Source organism: Podarcis filfolensis (genome assembly GCF_964270895.1).
Source record: "Podarcis filfolensis genome assembly, chromosome: 6".
NCBI lineage: Eukaryota > Metazoa > Chordata > Lepidosauria > Squamata > Lacertidae > Podarcis > Podarcis filfolensis.
This window is the reverse complement of record NC_139609.1, coordinates 11,023,106-11,041,928: the sequence shown is the minus strand read 5'-3', so window position 1 is coordinate 11,041,928 and position 18,823 is coordinate 11,023,106. Positions and strand designations below refer to the sequence as shown.

At 51.6% G+C, this 18,823-nt stretch overlaps 1 protein-coding gene across 4 annotated transcripts in view; it reads right to left on the bottom strand.

The window, feature by feature from the left end:
• The window catches only part of LOC310765302 (carboxyl-terminal PDZ ligand of neuronal nitric oxide synthase protein-like), a 31,917-nt gene extending 14,058 nt beyond the window's left edge, over nt 1-17,859 (bottom strand). The window contains exons 1-8 of one of the 4 annotated variants that reach the window (XM_083620100.1): nt 17,674-17,859; nt 16,348-16,406; nt 14,613-14,721; nt 13,291-13,432; nt 11,856-12,010; nt 10,730-10,897; nt 8,611-8,776; nt 6,296-6,448 (exon numbers count right to left, since the gene is read on the bottom strand). In XM_083620100.1, the coding sequence (XP_083476226.1) occupies nt 6,296-6,448; nt 8,611-8,776; nt 10,730-10,897; nt 11,856-12,010; nt 13,291-13,432; nt 14,613-14,721; nt 16,348-16,406; nt 17,674-17,844 (1,123 nt within the window). In that variant the 5' untranslated portion in view covers nt 17,845-17,859. Of the gene's footprint in view, nt 1-3,537; nt 6,449-8,610; nt 8,777-10,729; nt 10,898-11,855; nt 12,011-13,290; nt 13,433-14,612; nt 14,722-16,347; nt 16,420-17,673 lie in introns of those variants that run through there. The other 3 variants (XM_083620101.1, XM_083620103.1, XM_083620102.1) reach the window with 3 other exon arrangements.
• Nucleotides 17,860-18,823: the final 964 nt, after the last annotated feature.

The window sequence follows — 18,823 nt, the reverse complement described above, 5'->3', positions numbered from 1 at the left end:
TCTGGTTCCTGCTTTTTCCTCCCAGTGTCTCTTTCCCTTTGCTATTCCTCAGAGCCGGTTTTTCACCGGTCAGCCAGGGCCTCCAAGGCACAGCATTCCGGCTACTTACGGTAGGCCTCTGAGTGCAGCCTTTTCACAGGGTTTCCCCACCTAGGAGTGCACAGTCGTAGAGGCGGGTGTGCATTTTGCTAAGCAAAGAAGAACAATCAGGACAGCTCCCAGACCATTTGGTGAGGATGTTGGGAACAGCCCAAGCACCATAATTCCGGATGGCACACACCATTAACATTACTGCACGCCTCAAGGCACACTCTCGTCCGGGACAGCTGCCCGAGGGCTCATCCAGACTTCCTTTTGCGTCGCATTTCTAGGTACAGGCCTGCACTGTGTCTGAGCCCCCTCACCCACTTTTTGGCCACCTGCCTTGCAAAAAGCTGGTCTTTAATGCTAAATTGGAGCAAACAGCAATCTGGGGAAATCCCAAATTTCCGTTTGTTCCAATTCAGCATTAAAAAGCGGGCTTTTGCAGTGGGTGGGGGAGGGGGAGTGCTCAGACCTGGACCTGGAAAGCACGGACCTAGTTCTACCTCACCTTTAAATCAGAACCAGTAAAGGTGGTGAAGGTACTGTGTGAGTGCCTGGAGGCGGTTGGAGGATGGATAGCGGCTAAGAGATTGAAGTTGAGATTGAGACAGAAGTACTGTTTTTGGGGGACGGGGCGGGTGGGTGTGGAGGACTCCCTGGTCCTGAATGGGGTAACTGTGCCCCTGAAGGACCAGGTACGCAGCCTGGGAGTCATTCTGGACTCACAGCCGTCCATGGAGGCACAGGTCAATTCTGTGTCCAGGGCAGCTGTTTATCAGCTCCATCTGGTACGCAGGCTGAGACCCTACCTGCCTGCGGACTGTCTCACCGGAGTGGTGCATGCTCTGGTTATCTCTCGCTTGGACTACTGCAATGCGCTCTATGTGGGACTACCTTTGAAGGTGACCCGGAAACTGCAATTAATTCAGAATGCGGCAGCTAGACTAGTGACTGGGAGTGGCCGCCGGGACCACATAACACTGGTCCTGAGAGATCTGCATTGGCTCCCAGTACGTTTCCGAGCACAATTTAGTGTGTTGGTGCTGACCTTTAAACCCCAAAATGGCCTCGGCCCGGCGGGAAGGCAAACGGTGTTTCCGTGCTCTGCTCTGGTTCGCCAGAAGCGGCTTAGTCATGCTGGCCACATGACCCGGAAGCTGTATGCCGGCTCCCTCGGCCAATAAAGCGAGATGAGCGCCGCAACCCCAGAGTCGGCCACGACTGGACCTAATGGTCAGGGGTCCCTTTACCTTTACCCTGCCTTGGGACCTGCCAGTGTTAGCCACAGATTTTCACATGACCTTTTCTCTTTTCCACTCAGGGTGTTAAATTTGGGTCCCTGTTCTCTAACTGAAGGTTGCTGTGCTACTCCTTGTAAGGAACCCTGAACAAACCAGCCATCTTTCTTGTAACACTCGAGGTGATCGAGAAGAAAGGAGGGAAGTGTGAAAAGATACAAGGAAAGCAAAGGAAGCAGAGACGACAGTTCAGCTTTAGAAATAAGGAAGATTTATTTAGCAATAGGCAAGAAGCTCTAACACCACCAGCCGGGGCTTAAGTGCACTTACAGAGAAAGAAATTCCATAACATCCACTGCTTTTGCAAAAGGAGAGAACGAAAGGGAAAATGCAGAGGAAACTCCTAAGAGGCTTTATGAAGGAACCATCTGTGGAATGCCAGGAGATGGAGAAAGACCTTCCTCTGAGAGTCCCTCTAAGCCAGGGGTCAGCAAACTTTTTCAGCAGGGGGCCGGTCCACTGTCCCTCAGACCTTTTTTGGGGGGGCGGACTATATTTTGAAGGGAAAAAAACAACTGAACAAATTCCCCACAAATAACCCAGTGATGCATTTTAAATAAAAGCACCCATTCTACTCATGTAGAAACACCAGCCAGGCTCCACAAATAGCCCAGAGATGCATTTTAAATACAGTGGTACCTCGGGTTAGGTACTTAATTCGTTCCGGAGGTATGTTCTTAACTTGAAACTGTTCTTAACTTGAAGCACCACTTTAGCTAATGGGGCCTCCCACTGCCACCACGCCGCCGGAGCACAATTTCTGTTCTCATCCTGAAGCAAAGTTCTTAACCCGAGGTACTATTTCTGGGTTAGAGGAGTCTGTAACCTGAAGCGTATGTAACCCGAGATACCACTGTAAAAGGACACATTCTACTCGTGTAAAAACACACTGATTCCCGGACCGTCCGTGGGCCGGATTTAGAAAGTGATTGGGCCGGATCTGGCCCCCAGGCCTTAGTTTGCCTGCCCTTGCTCTAAGCAGTCTGGGCTGCTGTGAGAGAGCTGCCCCATGAACGGAGAGCAGGTGCCTTCCTTTTCAAATTGCATTTTCTTGCCTGAGGCATCTGCCAGTGTTGCTGGACATGCTGGCACCTCTGCCCCGGCTGCTCCATGGCACGCGCTTTCCTGCCCTTACGACCGACACACACTCATTCCATCTCGAAAAGCATTCATTCAGCACAGTCCTGCTCACCCCCTTCCCACTTTCATGCCCCCCTCCCGTCTTCAGCAAAGTCTTGGGATATCAGGGCCTGACCTAGGTTGAGAGCAGCAGCCCAGCCCCTTCATGGCTCTAGCCAAAACACAGAAGTATCTCGGATGCTCCCTTCCTCTTCCTGAACAAGACCAGCAGGATTATGCCCTCCCTCTCAATTCACCCCAAAGGCACTTTCTCCCTGAGCTGCATCCCTGAAAGTCCAAACTGCTGAGCAAACAATGGGCCTGACTTCCTCAGGGGAGATAATTTGGCTTCAAACTCGCCGGGTTAAGAAGAGAAGAAGAGTTTGGATTTGATATCCCGCTTTATCACTCCACTACGGAGTCTCAAAGCGGCTAACAATCTCCTTTTCCCTTCCTCACCCACAACAAACACTCTGTGAGGTGAGTGGGGCTGAGAAACTTCAGAGAAGTGTGACTAACCCAAGGTCACCCAGCAGCTGCATGTGGAGGAGCGGGGAAGCGAACCCGGTTCACCAGATTACAAGTCCACCGCTCTTAACCACTACACCACACTGGCTCTTAAGTGGCAGACATAAACTAGCTCCGGATGTAACAACCCTGGTCAGATAAACCGTGGCTTCTCAACCTAAGGCCGAGCCATGTGCCGCTTCCCTCTCACAGGAAACTTCACTTGTTTTCCTAAGCCACGGTTTCCTGTGAGATCCAGACCAGGAAACAGTAGCTTAAGGGCTCCCTCCCTCCAAACCTGGATATGCCACAGGAAACCAAGAAAGCTTTGCTGAAGCTGCGCAAGAGAGGGGAAGGGACGCAGCTTGTTCAATGGCTTATCACATTTGCATTGCTTCATCTGAAACAGGGGTGGAGGGAAAGGGTGGAGAGCAGCCGCAAAAGAAAGGTATTGTCTTGCAGACGCAGGTGGAATCCTGTGGATGCTATGTGAAAACTGCATTCCCCAATTCAGTAGTTTTGCATAAAAATCATTAAAAAATCCAATTTGCTTAATAAGAACTGCACAGCAGTTAAATGCAACGTGCCTCCCTGTGCAGTTGTATCTCCCCCTCTCCCTGTTTATCGTTGCAGTTCCTCCAACTACATCCCATGACCCTTGTTTGCAAGCAAATCCCTGGGAGGATTTGCAGAACGCCCTGGCAAATATTAATTGTAAACCTTCCTTTGGTGCCCCAACAGGGAAGGCCGGAAGCGATCGTTCCTCACAAACCGAGGCAACGGCCTGCAAATTAAATAATGGCAAAGTCTGCAGCGGCTTGCAGGAGAATAGAACAAAATTTGAGCTATGGAAACACCTAAGGAAAGGTCAAAGTGAGCAAAAGCCCAACAGCCCCATAATGTTTCTGAGCACATGATGCTTCTTCAGGGCAGTATTAAGACGGCAGCAGGGATCTCTGCACCACCTTTGCTGCAGCTTCTGGTCAGGGTAAGAGCTGGAAGGAAGAGGGGCATTGATGCTTCTTCTAGTTGCCTGTCATAATATGGGCCAGTCCTCAGAGATTGAAATGCTGTCTTGCACGACTGAGTTCTAGTTCAGTTTATGCTGTGCAGGGACCCTTAAGAAACCGCCCCGTTGTTTTACTCAACAGCTCCCTGAAAGTGAGAAGTCCATTTTGCAGGGACGTGGGTGGTGCTGTGGGTTAAACCACAGAGCCTAGGACTTGCCGATCAGAAGTTCAGCGGTTCGAATCCCCGTGACGGGGTGAGCTCCCGTTGCTCAGTCCCAGCTCCTGCCAACCTAGCAGTTTGAAAGCACGTCAAAGTGCAAGTAGATAAATAGGTACCGCTCTGGCGGGAAGGTAAATGGCGTTTCCGTGCGCTGCTCTGGTTTGCCAGAAGCGGCTTAGTCATGCTGGCCACATGACCCGGAAGCTGTACGCCGGCTCCCTCGGCCAGTAAAGCGAGATGAGTGCCGCAACCCCAGAGTCGGCCACGACTGGACCTAATGGTCAGGGGTCCCTTTACCTTTACCTGTTCTGAACACTGAAGCTCCTTTAGGATTCTTTTGTGTCTTAAGTTAAAACTAAAAAATCTGGACCTCTCGCTTGCAGTACACCGCTTGCCCTATCCCTCAGAAAGCCACAAAAGAGAAAGCAGGGCGGGAAAGGCCATGTCCCATGTGGGGAAAAGAACCTGGCCAATGGAAGGCCAGGGCTGAGATGCTACTTCCCAAAGGACAATCACAACATGGAGCCAATGGAACGCTTAACTACCGATGACTCCAAGCATTGCCTGAGTGCATCTCAGAGAACAAATACAGCAAAGTGTATATAACGCTTGCCTACATACAAAACACGCATTGCAACCCCACAAAAGTTCTTCTCTGGCTCAGGTTCAAATCCAAGCTAGAGAGGAACAACCATAGTCTTTGCTCTGCCTCTCACCCATCCATTCCGCACACTTGCTTAGAAAGAACTGAGCCGTTTTCTGAGTTTAGACATAGAAATTCTAACTTTTCCCGTGCCCAGTTCCAAGCGCAACTGTAGCTCTGACTCGTCTAGGAGATTTTTGGGACGAACGCAGAGGCAGCCTGAGCTTTCAGGCACACAGGCCTCTTTTGTGGAGTTGCTTCCATAAGGAACCCGCTCCTATGTTCCTGCAGTTATACGTTCAGGGGACCAAGGTGCCAGAGTTACGACAAAAGAGTACGAATTGAGCTTCTGGAACCGAGGCTGCCGTGTCAAGAATTTCAACGGGATTCAAAAACTGTAGGAGACGTTATCAGGCCCACAGTTCTAATACAAATTCCAACCGAGGTTCGATCATTTCTCCACAGACAACCCCTGTCATAATTGAACTGTTTCTTTCAGAGGTTTGCAGAAACGTAAGGCTGTCTGTCCTGTCTGGAAGTTGACTAGGGATTATCCTAAGTATGGGACGCAGCGAGGGAGGAGGAGGGGAAATCCCCCTGCAGGGCTTTTGCGGATGCGACTCAGTAGCCGAATCTAACCCACTAGGTACACAAAAGGCCCCTCTGAATTCTGCCACCTGTATGCATGATGCAAAGGAGGCCAACTTGAAGGTCCTTGCTAGATCTGCATAATTTATCCAGCGTCTAATAGGTCTTTGGGGGAGGGGGAGTGTTATGAAGAGATACCTGGACACCGGCAACCTTGCACACTCTCACTGCTGGCTTTTTAAGGTTTCACCAGGAACTGCCGGCACACTTTCATGACCACCTTTTCTAAAAGAAAGATGAGGATCCTCAAGATGCTGTCATTTGCACCCAGTATCCCTTTTTGGTGGTGCAATATGGCATTAAAATACATATATAAATAAATGAAAACAATTCCTGAGAGCTTTGGGCGCCCTGGAAAGCGGCTCTTGCCTTCAGGAGGAAAACCGCCACCCTACTCCTGATTTTCAGGTACCAAGACACAGAAAAACAGAGAAGCAGGCTTTCCCCGGCCTGTTTGCAAGGAGGCCTGAGCCCCCCACGCTCTCCTCCCCTGCTGCTTGCCGCGGGCCTGAGATCTCTGCCTCCTCTTAAATGGCAACCTCTTCATCCAAGCTATCTCCCAGGCCCTGCTTGTTGAGAACGCTGAACAGGCGGAGCGAGTCCTCCTGGCCCCACGAATCCCACTCCTCACTGTCGTCCGCGTTGGACTCGAACTCGGAGGCGATCCCCGACTCACGGAACTTGAGGAGCTCCAAGCTGCCCAAGGGAGGGCCGTCGCCAGGGAGGAAGCAGAAACATTCCAGCTTCGCCAGGCAGTCACTCCTACCTAAGGGGCTGGCCAGAGAGCTGACAGCGTTGGAGAAGCTGGGGTGGAGCTGGAGGGGGCGAGTGTCTTCGGGCAGAGGGGTGCTGGGGTCACACAGAACGGGCGGCCCGCCGGGGCGGAAGGTGATCTCCAGCAAGCTGTCCCGAGAGCCTCCTGAAAGACAAAGGGAGAAGAAGCAGTGTCACGCCAATGATGCAGTCTGCCTGATGGGAGAGAGGGAGGCTCAGGCCGGAGATCCTCTAGGTCGACAGCAAATGTCATGTAAAAAAAGGTAAACAAAGGTAAAGGGACCCCTGGATGGTTAAGTCCAGTCAAAGGCAACTACGGGGTTGCAGCGCTCATCTTGCTTTTCAGGCTGAGGGAGCCGACGTTTGTCCACAGACAGCTTTCTGGGTCATGTGGCCAGCAGGACTAAACCACTTCTGGCATAACGGGACACTGTGGCGGAAACCAGACCGCACGGAAACACTGCTTACCTTCCCACCGCAGCGGTACCTATTTATCTACTTGCATTGGTGTGCTTTCGAACTGCTAGGTTGGCAGGAGCTGGGACAGAGCAACAGGAGCTCACCCCGTCGCGGGGATTTGAACTGCCGACCTTCTGATCGGCAAGCCCAAGAGGCTCAGTGGTTTAGACCACAGTGCCACCTGTGGTCAGCAACTGGCTAAGCAACAGGAAATAGAGAGCAGGGGGAAAAGTGACAGTTCTCCCTACAGAGGGATGTAGAAAGTGGAATTTCCCCGAGGATCAGGATTGGGACCTGTGCTTCTTAACTTCTTCATTAATGATCTAGGGTTAGGGATGAGCACTGGGGCAGCCAAGTGGAGGAGACTGTCCAACACAAGGGAAATTGCATGCAGCTGGGTCCATGGCGTTAGAGCCTGAAACCCAATGGAGAGAATATGGCCACCTTCGGGGAGCTGGTGAGAATGAGGCTTGTGAAAGTCAAGTCAGTTGGACAGTCAGTATTTGAGAACACCACCCTCCTTGGTGCTTTACAGACTCCCTCTATTGGTACAAGCTAACCCCCCATTTTCATTTTATATGGGCTGAAAATACATGTTTCTTTAGGTTGGATTTCGGGTGACATCTTCCTGTGTCTGTTTATGGGATTTTGCTGGTGCATTCTGATTTGTTTTGCTTTGATTGCCTTGCAAACTGCTTTTAGCAATTGGGAAAACAGTATATAAATATTTTAATGAACAGATCGGGGGAAATCCCTGCCTCACAGTCAGCGGCGGAGCAAGCCGATTGGGCGCCTGGGGTGGCGCATGTGCCCTGCGCCTAGGGGCCATAGCTGTCAACTTACAGATTTGAAAATAAGGGACCAGCAGCCTCGAAAATAAGGGATCAGCAGCCAAAATAAGAGATTTTGCTTAGCTTATGCACGTCGGGGCTGCCGTCGTCCTGGCGCGAGGAGTTCCACTGGCCCTTGTCTACCCGAGAGAGAGGGAGGGAGGAAGAGAGACTCTCGCCTGCAAGCCCAGCATGAGGCAGTTGTGGCACCACGGCGGCCGCTGAAGCACCGCCCTTCTGCGTCCCTCCCCATCCCCTCCTCTTCCTCCTCCCTCAGGCCGCCTCCTCAGCCGCCTCCGGCTTCCCCTGGCAGCGCGGCGGAAGTCTCGCAAGAGAGGGGCTGCCTGCCCGCCCGCCACCACCTGTCTCCTCACGACGCGCCCCTGAGGGGGAAAAGGGAGAGACGGAGATGCGGCATCTCATGTGGGCGCTCTCTCGTGGTGGAGGACCCCGAGCCGCTGCTTGCCGGGCGAGCATGAAACCCGGGAAATTTAAGGGACATCATCAATCCGGGACAGCAGCGGGACATGGCGCTGGGATAAAGGAGTTTCCCGCCAAATAAGGGACGGTTGACAGCTATGCTAGGGACGGGGCCAGCCACCCACGGGGCGGGGCAAGCCAGGGCAGGACGCTCCGTGGGGCCTCCGAAGAGTCTGCCTACCTCCTCCCACTCAGCCGCCCTATACCTGAGGGGGAGGCGGTGGGCGGACCGTTTGGGGCAGAGCTGAGCCTGCAGGTGCCCAAGCCATCGCTTCACTCCCAGGAGAGACAGGTGGCTCAGGCGCGCTGCAGACCCCACGGTGAGTGCCATCTGGCATTTTGTCACCCTCCCAGTGGTGACACCCAGGGCGGCCCACCCCCACCGCACCCCCCTTCCTCCGCCCCTGCTCGCAGTGTCACTGCGATGGTAAGCACAAAGGTGGAAGAGCAACTGTCAGATGAAAAGCTTGCTCTAAGCGTTAAGGAGGAGCAGAAGAATGACAAGGGACGAGGAATATGGAGGAGAAGGAGCTCTTACTGGGGTTGGATCCCAACAGCTTTGCCTCTAGTTCTTGCACCTGCTTCACCAGAAGCGAAATATGGTTCAGGAGGTCCTTATTCTGCAGCAGGAGCTGGTGCACTCGGGCTTGGGCCTCAAGGCGGGCAGCGGCCTCTGTTGCCAGCTGGTCCTTCAGCAAGTGCACCTGCAGGAACAGAGATAAAGGAAGACTCAGGTGAGATGCTCAGAGGAAGCGGGGAAGGAAGCAAAGGGAAATCTTCTCGGAAGACACTCTGCACCCATGTAGGCACACACTTGCTACGGCCGTCACAAAACTGCTAAAGGTAAAGGTAAAGGGACCCCTGACCATTAGGTCCAGTCATGGCCGACTCTGGGGTTGCTGCGCTCACCTCGCTTTACTGGCCGAGGGAGCCGGCGTACAGCTTCCGGGTCATGTGGCCAGCATGACTAAGCCGCTTCTGACGAACCAGAGCAGTGCACGGAAATGCTGTTTACCTTCCCGCCAGAGCGGTACCTATTTATCTACTTGCACTTTGACGTGCTTTCAAACTGCTAGGTTGGCAGGAGCTGGGACTGAGCAACGGGAGCTCACCCCGTCACGGGGATTCGAACCGCTGACCTTCTGATCGGCAAGTCCTAGGCTCTGTGGTTTAACCCACAGCGCCACCCGCGTCCCAAGGCAGGCTGTGCACAACCAAATACTGTTTGAGGAGCCCTAGGCTCTGTGGTTTAACCCACAGCGCCACCATTTTCTAAAGAGTGGGTAGAAAATGCGCCCAGGAAAAGTGGATTTTCACAACATGGCACAGGGAGGAGAAACGTGATGGGCACTGAGTGATGCTAAGAGCCAGAGAGAGGGAGCATTCAAAGCTGAAATTGAGGCTTGGTGCCTGGACAACAGAAGAAGCCGTGGCTGTTGCTACTGGCTACAGAGAGTAACTGAGCAGAGGAAGGCTTAGGAGAAAAGATATTGAGTTTGAAATTGTGATGAGACATCCAATTAGGCAGGATAAGCAGTTGGAGGTGCCAGACTGAACGGAGGGAGAATGAGCGGGGGCAAAGAGGGAGAACAGCAGTATTCTGGTGATATTGAAAGCCAAGATAACTGTTGGAAGCCATGCTGGGATAACAGGCACATTTAAAAATAGCTAGGAATGAGGAACAGACTCCTGAGCAACATTCCGTGGAAACACTGAACGAGTAATAATAATAATAATAAAAACCTAAAGAATCATGGCAAGAAAAATTGATGGACTACGCAGAACTGGCAAAAGTGACATACAAGCTACGGGACAAGGATAACTGTGACTTTAAAGATGAATGGGAACCCTTTAGGAAGTATTTGAAGACGCAACAAAGCGAACTGGACCCCTAGGCTGGCTTTGAATAAACATTCACAAACTTTTTATCGATAATAATCAGCTAAATAGTTTGAGGATCTATACAACTGCGTAACATGCGGAAAACAGCATTTTTAGAGACTGGAACTGAGGGAAGTTGGGGGTGGGGGTGGGTGGGTTTTGTGGGGGAGGAAGGGGGAGGGAGGAAAAATGGGGGGGAAATAAGGATGATATGTTTCTGGATATGTATTATAATTTTGAATTAAAAAAGTTTTTTAAAAAAATGGGATAGCAGGCAGAATTAAAAATAGTTAGGAATGAGGAACTGATTCCTGAGCAACATTCTGTGGAAATACTGAATGAGCAATAAAAAAAAAACGCAGGAGAGTGAATGAGAAGAAGAAGAAGAAGAGTTTGGATTTGATATCCCGCTTTATCACTACCTGAAGCAGTCTCAAAGCGGCTAACATTCTCCTTTCCCTTCCTCCCCCACAGCAAACACTCTGTGAGGTGAGTGAGGCTGAGAGACTTCAGAGAAGCGTGACTGGCCCAAGGTCACCCAGCAGCTGCATGTGGAGGAGCGGGGAAGCGAACCCGGTTCACCAGATTACGAGTCCACCGTTCTTAACCACTACACCCCACAGAGTCACGGGGACCCAATAGGGCATCTCTCCCATGACACCAGCCACTGGCCCTTTAAGGCATCTGGTGATTTCTAGGACAGGAGAATTTCATGCACCGGCTCTGCCCCGTGGATCCCTTTGTGCTCTTCCCTCCCGCAGAACAGAGATAACTACCTGGGACACGGCCACTTGCGTCTGCTGCGTCTGCTGCTGCAAGAGCTGCTGCAGAAGCTGCCTTTGGTGGTGAGCAGAGAGAGGAGTCCCTGGCTCAGACAGCGGGGCAGAAGACGGGAGCAGCATCTTGGGAGAAGCCGCCAGGATGTCCTCGTTGTGGAGCAAGCCCTGAAAAAGACAAACAAGGTGCAGGGGATCAGAAACAACAACAACAATTTATTATTTATACCCCGCCCATCTGGCTGGGTTTCCCCAGCTACTCTGGGCGGTTTCCAACAGAATATTAAAATACAATCATCTACTAAACATTAAAAGCTTCCCTAAACAGGTCTGCCTTCAGGTGTCTTCTAAAAGTCTGGTAGTTGTTTTTCTCTTTGACATTTGGTGGGAGGGTGTTCCACAGGGCGGGTGCCACTACCGAGAAGGCCCTCTGCCTGGTTCCCTGTAACTTGGCTTCTCACAGCGAGGGAACTGCCAGAAGGCCCTCGGCACTGGACTGGGGGAAGACACCACGGAGTTGCTTTGATTTGCCATATCTAAGGCAAGAAAGATCAACCCCCCGCCCAAGATTAGATCCACAGAAACGTGGGTCTTCCCCCACCCCCCGAGATGACTCTAAGGCTTGGGAAATTTGCTCTGCAGGCCTCTCTTCTGCTCCTGTGCTGTGGCTACAGCCTGCTCTTTCGCAGGTCCATGGTTCTACGGAATGGGAGCCAACAGATTTCCATAGGCTGCAGTCCTCCCCACCCCCAAGATGAATGTAAAGGTAAAGGGACCCCTGACCATTAGGTCCAGTCGTGACCAACTCTGGGGTTGTGGCACTCATCTGGTTTTACTGGCCGAGGGAGCCGGCGTACAGCTTCTGGGTCATGTGGCCGGCATGACTAAGCCGCTTCTGGCGAACCAGAGCAGCACACGGAAATGCCGTTTACCTTCCCGCCAGAGTGGTACCTATTTATCTACTTGCACTGGCATGCTTTCGAACTGCTAGATTGGCAGGAGCAGGGACCGAGCAACGGGAGGTCACCCCGTCGTGGGGATTCGAAACGCCGACCTTCTGATTGGCAAGTCCTAGGCTCTGTGGTTTAACCCACAGCGCCACCCGCGTCCCTCAAGAAGAATGTACCTTGGTGCAAAGCAGTCCAGGCAGCTCTCCCCCGACAGCATCAAGGTCCGTCACTCCCCTGTTGAACTCCAAGTGGTGCCTCCCCGGCAGCCCAGAGTCCACGGCATCAATGTCCGTTTCCTCGGCGGCGACAACCGGCTCGGCTTCAGGCAAGGCTAGGAGAAAACAAAGGGTAACATGAGGGCAGGGTGGTGATGGAGGGAATTATCCCCAAAAACTCTTGGTAGAAAATGGAAGGAAGTCCACAAGCTTCTCCTCCAAGGGTCAAGGGGGCTGGTGGTGGCTCCTGGTGGCCTGCTTGCCAAGGGGCAGGCAGTGGGTTGTGGGGGAATTGTGTCAGGCGGCAGAAGATCCAACCCCCATGGCAGGACGCCAGGAACGGATAAGGCAAGGGAAAGTTCTTACCAACTGCTTTTTATTCAATATTCACAGAGAGAGGCTTGGGAATGCAGCCTCTCGGAATTATGGTGTTGCCCCGAGTGAGTGTCCACCCCCGTTCTTCTCTCATGTGTCACAGCTACGGGTGCTGCTACGTGCCCCCTGCCTTTGAGCTCTTTGCTCTCCTACTTTCAAGGCTCGCCAGGTTCTGGGAAAGGGTGGTCTGGAATGCTTTCTAAAGACACTGAGTCCATCAACTGATGCCCCTTTGGTGCTTCTTCTTCTTCCTCCTCCTCTCCCGTTATTTCCCAGCTTTCCCCCTCATCTTCCCCTGAGCTGTGACCTCCCTCAAACCCCTGTTGTAATTCTGAACTGTCTTCTTCTTCTCTGGAAGGGTCAGGCCGGGGAGGCCGTCTCCACCATTCCTCCTCTGCCCAGTCCCTGACAGAATGGAGCCAGATTTTTGCTCTGCACACCCTCTCAACTCGGCGTCAGAGTGAGTTTCTCAAACTTTCCTCGTCACGTTGCTGCAGGCTGACACTATGAGGACGGTGTTGGGCTTCCTCCCCACCCGGGGGTGGTTATAGAATCGTAGAGTCACAGAACTGTGGCATTGGAAGGGACCCTTCCAGGAATCTCAACTGAAGCATCTATGACAGATCCACACACACCCCAGTGGTTTCTCCAGCCCTGTTGCTCTGAGAAGAGAGTGATTCTCTTCAGGACTTACCGTATTTTTTGCTCTAGAAGACTCACTTTTCCCCTCCTAAAAAGTAAGGGGAAATGTGTGTGCGTCTTATGGAGCGAATGAAGGCTGTGCAGCTATCACAGAAGCCAGAACAGCAAGAGGGATTGCTGCTTTCACTGTGCAGTGATCCCTCTTGCTGTTCTGGCTTCTGAGATTCAGAATATTTTTTTCTCTTGTTTTCCTTCTCCAAAAACTAGGTGCGTCTTGTGGTCTGGTGTGTCTCATAGAGCGAAAAAGACGGTAGTCCGAGGAGGAGGAACATCCAGACTGGGGGTGCTAGCAGCAACCTCTTTGCCCTCGACCACTCACCTGGCGCCTCCGGGTCTTCTCTGCCCTTCTCGCTCTGGCTGTCCTCTTGGCCGTCCGCATTCTGGTGGGTGTGCTGCAGGCTCAGCTTGTGGCAGACCTCAAACGCTTGCCCCACAGTTCGGACAATGCGCATGGCCTGACTCTGCAGAGAGGCAAGGAAAGAGGTTCTTCCCGGGACACAAAGAACCACGGACCCTTTGCCAAATCGAGAACCTCCTGCCACCTCTGCCCTGATGCAAACTGGAGAGAAACTCAAGGATGCAACTCCAACCGGGGGTAGCGCCACACAGGATCCTGACCATTCAAGCAGTCCAGGCAAGGCATTTGTGCCCAAGTAACTGCCCCCAGCTCCCCCACCCTCTCTCTCTCTCTTTCATATAATTTTTATTAAATTTTCCATTTTACAATTTAAAATATTCATTAAACATCCTTAAGATATCAATGACTTTCCATGGTTCATTTTGCATATCATAAATCCCTGCATATTTTACATAAACTAAACCATTCAGTGTTCCGTTATTGCATCCATCAAAACTTGTTTACACTGTTGATTTTATCTTAATGCTGCCAGGGTTTTCAGCTGTGCACAATTATTTCCCATATATTCAATAAACGTTTTCCACTCTTCTCTAAAAGTATGTTCTTCTTGTTCTCTTATTCTATAGGCTAAGTCTGCAAGCTGCACATATTCCATCAGTTTAATTTACCATTCTTCTTTGGTTGGGACCTCACTCGTTTTCCATTTTTGGGCTAACGAAACATGGGCTGCAGTAGTGGCATATAGAAATAACCTTTTTTGACACCTGGGAATTTCAGTCTGAATTATCCCCAACAGAAAGGACTCTGGTTTTTTTGGGAAAGTACTTTTAATTCTTTCCCCAATTTGTTATAGCTCATTTCCCAATACTCTTCTACCCTTTTACAACTCCCCCACATATGAAAGAACATTCCCTCCACCTCTTTGCATCTCCATGGGAAGCCAATTCTTCAGTCCAGAGGGGGGCCCTATAGATATTTCAGTCTACCATAGCATGTAAAAACAGAAAGAAAGAGTAGAAGAAAGGAAAAATCCTTTGGCACCAGAGGTGGTCTTTTCTCATACTAGCTTCAATCTGGGGGAGAAAATTGCATTCCTTGTAACCTGCTCACAATCCCCATCTAAGTAGGTCTCAGGTTCCACACTGTGTCTCCAGCTGCAAGCTCTGCCAGAGGTGCTATCTCCACATTTACACCAGGATCCTGCCCCGCAAAGAGAGATACTCAGAGGCCCCCACCCCAAGGGTTGCCTGCTGCTGGCCAGGCCAGACCAGCTTGGAGCTCACCTTCTTCTTTGACTTGAAGACGTTGCAGCGGAAAACGTTGCTGGAGCCATCCCTGGCAATGTAGCTGAAGATCTTCAGGTCCTGGGAATCGTGGGACACGTAGAATATCCTGCAGGAACGGCACAATAATTGTACAGGTGCCCAAGAATGTGCAAATGAGGCTCCCATGCACTTTGGCTGGGATGGGAGCCTGTGGCCCTCCACGTGTGGGGGACTCACAAGTCTCATCACCCCTGGGCACTGGCCATACTGGTTGCCCTGGGTGGGAGTCCAATAAGAGCTTCCCACCCGGGCACAAGAGGAAATCAGGACAAGGGCAAGTACTCCTGTCTTGGAATGGTTATTTGGGATGGGCTCTGCATAAAGAAGGGACGCGGGTGGCGCTGTGGGTTAAGCCACAGAGCATAGGACTTGCTAATCAGAAGGTTGGCGGTTCGAATCCCCACGACGGGGTGAGTTCCCGTTGCTCGGTCCCTGCTCCTGCCAACCTAGCAGTTCGAAAGCACCTCAAAGTGCAAGTAGATAAATAGGTACCGTTCCGGCGGGAAGGTAAACAACGTTTCCGTGCGCTGCTCTGGTTCGCCAAAAACAGCTTAGTCATGCTGGCCACATGACCTCCAGAGCTGTATGCCGGCTCCCTCGGCCACTAAAGCGAGATGAGCGTCACAACCCCAGAGTCGGCCACGACTGGACCTAATGGTCAGTTGTCCCTTTACCTTTACCTGCATAAACATAAAAGGTAAAAGTAAAGGACTCCTGGGCGGTTAAGTCCAGTCAAAGGCAACAATGGTCTTGCGACACTCATCTCGCTTTCAGGCCGAGGGAGCCGGCATTTGTCTGCAGACAGCTTTCTAGGTCATGTGGCCAGCAGGACTAAACCACTTCTGACGCAACAGGACATGACGGAAACCAGAGTGCACGGAAATGCCGTTTACCTTCCCATCGCAGTGGTACCTATTTATCTAAAGTGGTACCTTGGGTTAAGTACTTAATTCGTTCTGGAGGTCCGTTCTTAACCTGAAACTGTTCTTAACCTGAAGCACCACTTTAGCTAATGGGGCCTCCTGCTGCCGCCGCGCCGCCGGAGCACAATTTCTGTTCTCATCCTGAAGCACTATTTCTGGGTTAGCGGAGTCTGTAACCTGAAGCGTATGTAACCTGAAGCGTATGTAACCTGAGGTACCACTGTACTTGCACCAGCGTGTTTTCGAACTGCTAGGCTGGCAGAAACTGGGACAGAGCAATGGGAACTCATTCCATCGCGGGGATTCGAACCGCCGACCTTCTGATAGGCAAGCCCAAGAGGCTCAGTGGTGAAGACCACAGTGCCACCCGCATCCCTCTGCATACAGGACATCAGGCACTAATGAAGGACCCCAGGCTTCATGTGGGAACGCTCAGAGTGACGAGGGGATCCCTCACCCAGAAGAGTCCACCTGCTGTCAGCCTGCAGGGGGCATGTGAATAGTCTTGTGAATAGTGACAAGCAAGACCATGTCCTTTTCCATTTTATGTGGGGGTTTTTTGCTTTTAAAGTGACCGAGCCCATCCTCCCCTTGTGCCTCGTCTGCAGTGCGAGGTTCCCTTCTTCCAGAGACAAGGCTCTGCTTCCCCTTTCATTAACCTGCCAGCAGCGGCCAGAGGTCCAACTGTAGATTTCCTTTGGCCAGACACCGACCGACCCAAATTAAGTGCTCTATGAGCCGACACTCCTTCCCTGCTCCTGAGATCTCACCTGTAGATCGGGTCGTGCATCACCAGCAGTTTGTTCTCGTCCCAGTCCCACTCTTTCTTCTGCAAAAGAGAGCTGCGTATAAGCAAGACAGATGCCTCACTGTGTGGCAGTGTTTTTACAAAGCTCACAAGGAAGGTCTGGTGCACCCATCATCCTTCAGGTGACCTGGCATCAGCTGATGTCACCTGCAACCCGCAGGGTGGGGGGGATGAGATTTGACTCTCATTTGACAGGAAGGAAGAGGCACCTGCAGCCAATGCAGCAGAATATGGCCCACAGTAGCCAGCTGATGGGCAAGGCTTAGGTTCTACTCGGGTAAGAGGAGCGCACAGCCAAACAAGGCCTGTAAGCTGTAAAGGTAAAGGTAAAGGCACCCCTGACCATTAGGTCCAGTCGTGGCCGACTCTGGGGTTGCAGCGCTCATCTCGCTTTATTGGCCGAGGGAGCCGGCGTACAGCTTCCGGGTCATGTGGCCAGCATGACTAAGCCGCTTCTGGCGAACCAAAGCAGCGCACGGAAACACCGTTTACCTTCCCGCCGGAGGGATACCTATTTATCTACTTGCACTGGCGTGCTTTCGAACTGCTAGGTTGGCAGGAGCAGGGACCGAGCAACGGGCGCTCACCCCGTCGTGGGGATTCGAACCGCCGACCTTCTGATTGGCAAGTCCTAGGCTCTGTGGTTTAACCCACAGCGCCACCCGCGTCCCTTTTTTGTGCACCCGGAAGCAGTGGCAGTGGGGTTTGAAGGGGAGCAAAGAGGAGAAGGAAGATTCTTTCTTTCCTTGGTCTCTTCCCCACCCCACCTGGCTGCAGGAAGCACAAGAAGACTGCGTTTCAAAGCACCTTTTTGTACCTCTCACAAGATCCGTTCTCTCCTTCATTTCCCCCTCAACGCAATAAGAAATGCTGCTGTGCATTTGAAAATGCAGGTCTACTGCTTATTCTTCTCATGGCAACAGCAGCAGGGACAGGGACCACTAAGGAGAGAAAGAAGTGTCCTCTGTCTTGTCTGTCTGTCCGTCCGTCCCCGTCCCCCACCACTGCCATTGCTGCCTGTAAGATTGGGCCATCCCCCTCTGTAACATCTGATTTGACCAATTCTGGTAAGGGCCTGTCCGGCAGAGACAAAAAGAAACCTTGCCACCCAGGTTGCGTCCTGCTGAGCAGAGACGGCTCTCTTTTACCTCACGGAGCCAGATAGGACAGTCCCGCCTCATGAAAGTCAACGATTTCCTGCACGAAAATCTCCTTCCATCCAGTCTAAGGGAGGAATTGCACAGACGGGGCCCAGAGCTTATTGCAGCCTGAGAAATCGGGAGCTCACCTTCTTCTTCTTCTTTTTCTTCAGCAGCACCTTCACGCCGTCCACGGACACCATGAGAGTGACCTTCTTCTTCTTTATACTTTTGGCTTTGAACTCGTACTGCGGGGAGCAAAAGCACAACAGGAAGGAAGGCCCCCTCAGCAGCGTCTCCAAGCTATTTGTGAGGCACATGATTCCACCCCTCCGTCTGCCACCCCCAGAGACTTATTTCATGCGGAAGGCAGCCCCCATGTCACAGCTACCATGTTTCCTAGGGGCACTTTGTGTGGACCCTGGTATGCGCAAGCAACCTCATAAGGGGGCCAGACAGGTGGGCCACGGACAAGGGAAGTGTCAGCGGAAGATGCGACGTGCTTGGAGGGGAGGAGGGGATACCCCAGCAGGGAGATTCCGCAGGCCTGGCCAGCTGTCTGCCTGTTGAGGAAGAGACCTTTTCTTTTTTTAAAATAATTTTTATGAATTTCTGTTTTACATTTTAGAATATTCACTTAATATTCACTTAAAGGTAAAGGGACCCCTGACAATTAGGTCCAGTCGTGACTGACTCTGGGGTTGCGGCACTCATCTCGCTTTATTGGCCGAGGGAGCCGGCGTACAGCTTCCGGGTCATGTGGCCAGCATGACTAAGCCACTTCTGGCGAACCAGAGCAGCGCACGGAAACGCCGTTTACCTTCCCGCTGGAGCGGTACCTATTTATCTACTTGCACTTCGTGCTTTCAAACTGCTAGATTGGCAGGAGCAGGGACTGAGCAATGGGAGCTCACCCCGTTGTGGGGATTCGAACTGCTGACCTTCAGATTGGCTCTGTGGTTTTACCCACAGCACCACCCACGTCCCTAATGTTCACTTAAACAACCTTAAAATATCAACGACTTCCCTTCCTCTCTTTCCATGGTTCATTTTGCACAACATAAATTGCTGAATATTTTACATAAACTAAACCATTCAGTATTCCATTATTACATCCATCAAAACTTATTTACACTGCTGGATTTATCTTAATGCTGCCCACGTTTTCAAATATTTTCCTCCATATATTCAATAAACTTTTTCCAATCTTCTCTAAACATATGTTCTTTTTGTTCTCTTATTCTATATGTTAGGTCCGCAAGCTGCGAATATTCCATCAGTTTAATTTGCCACTCTTCT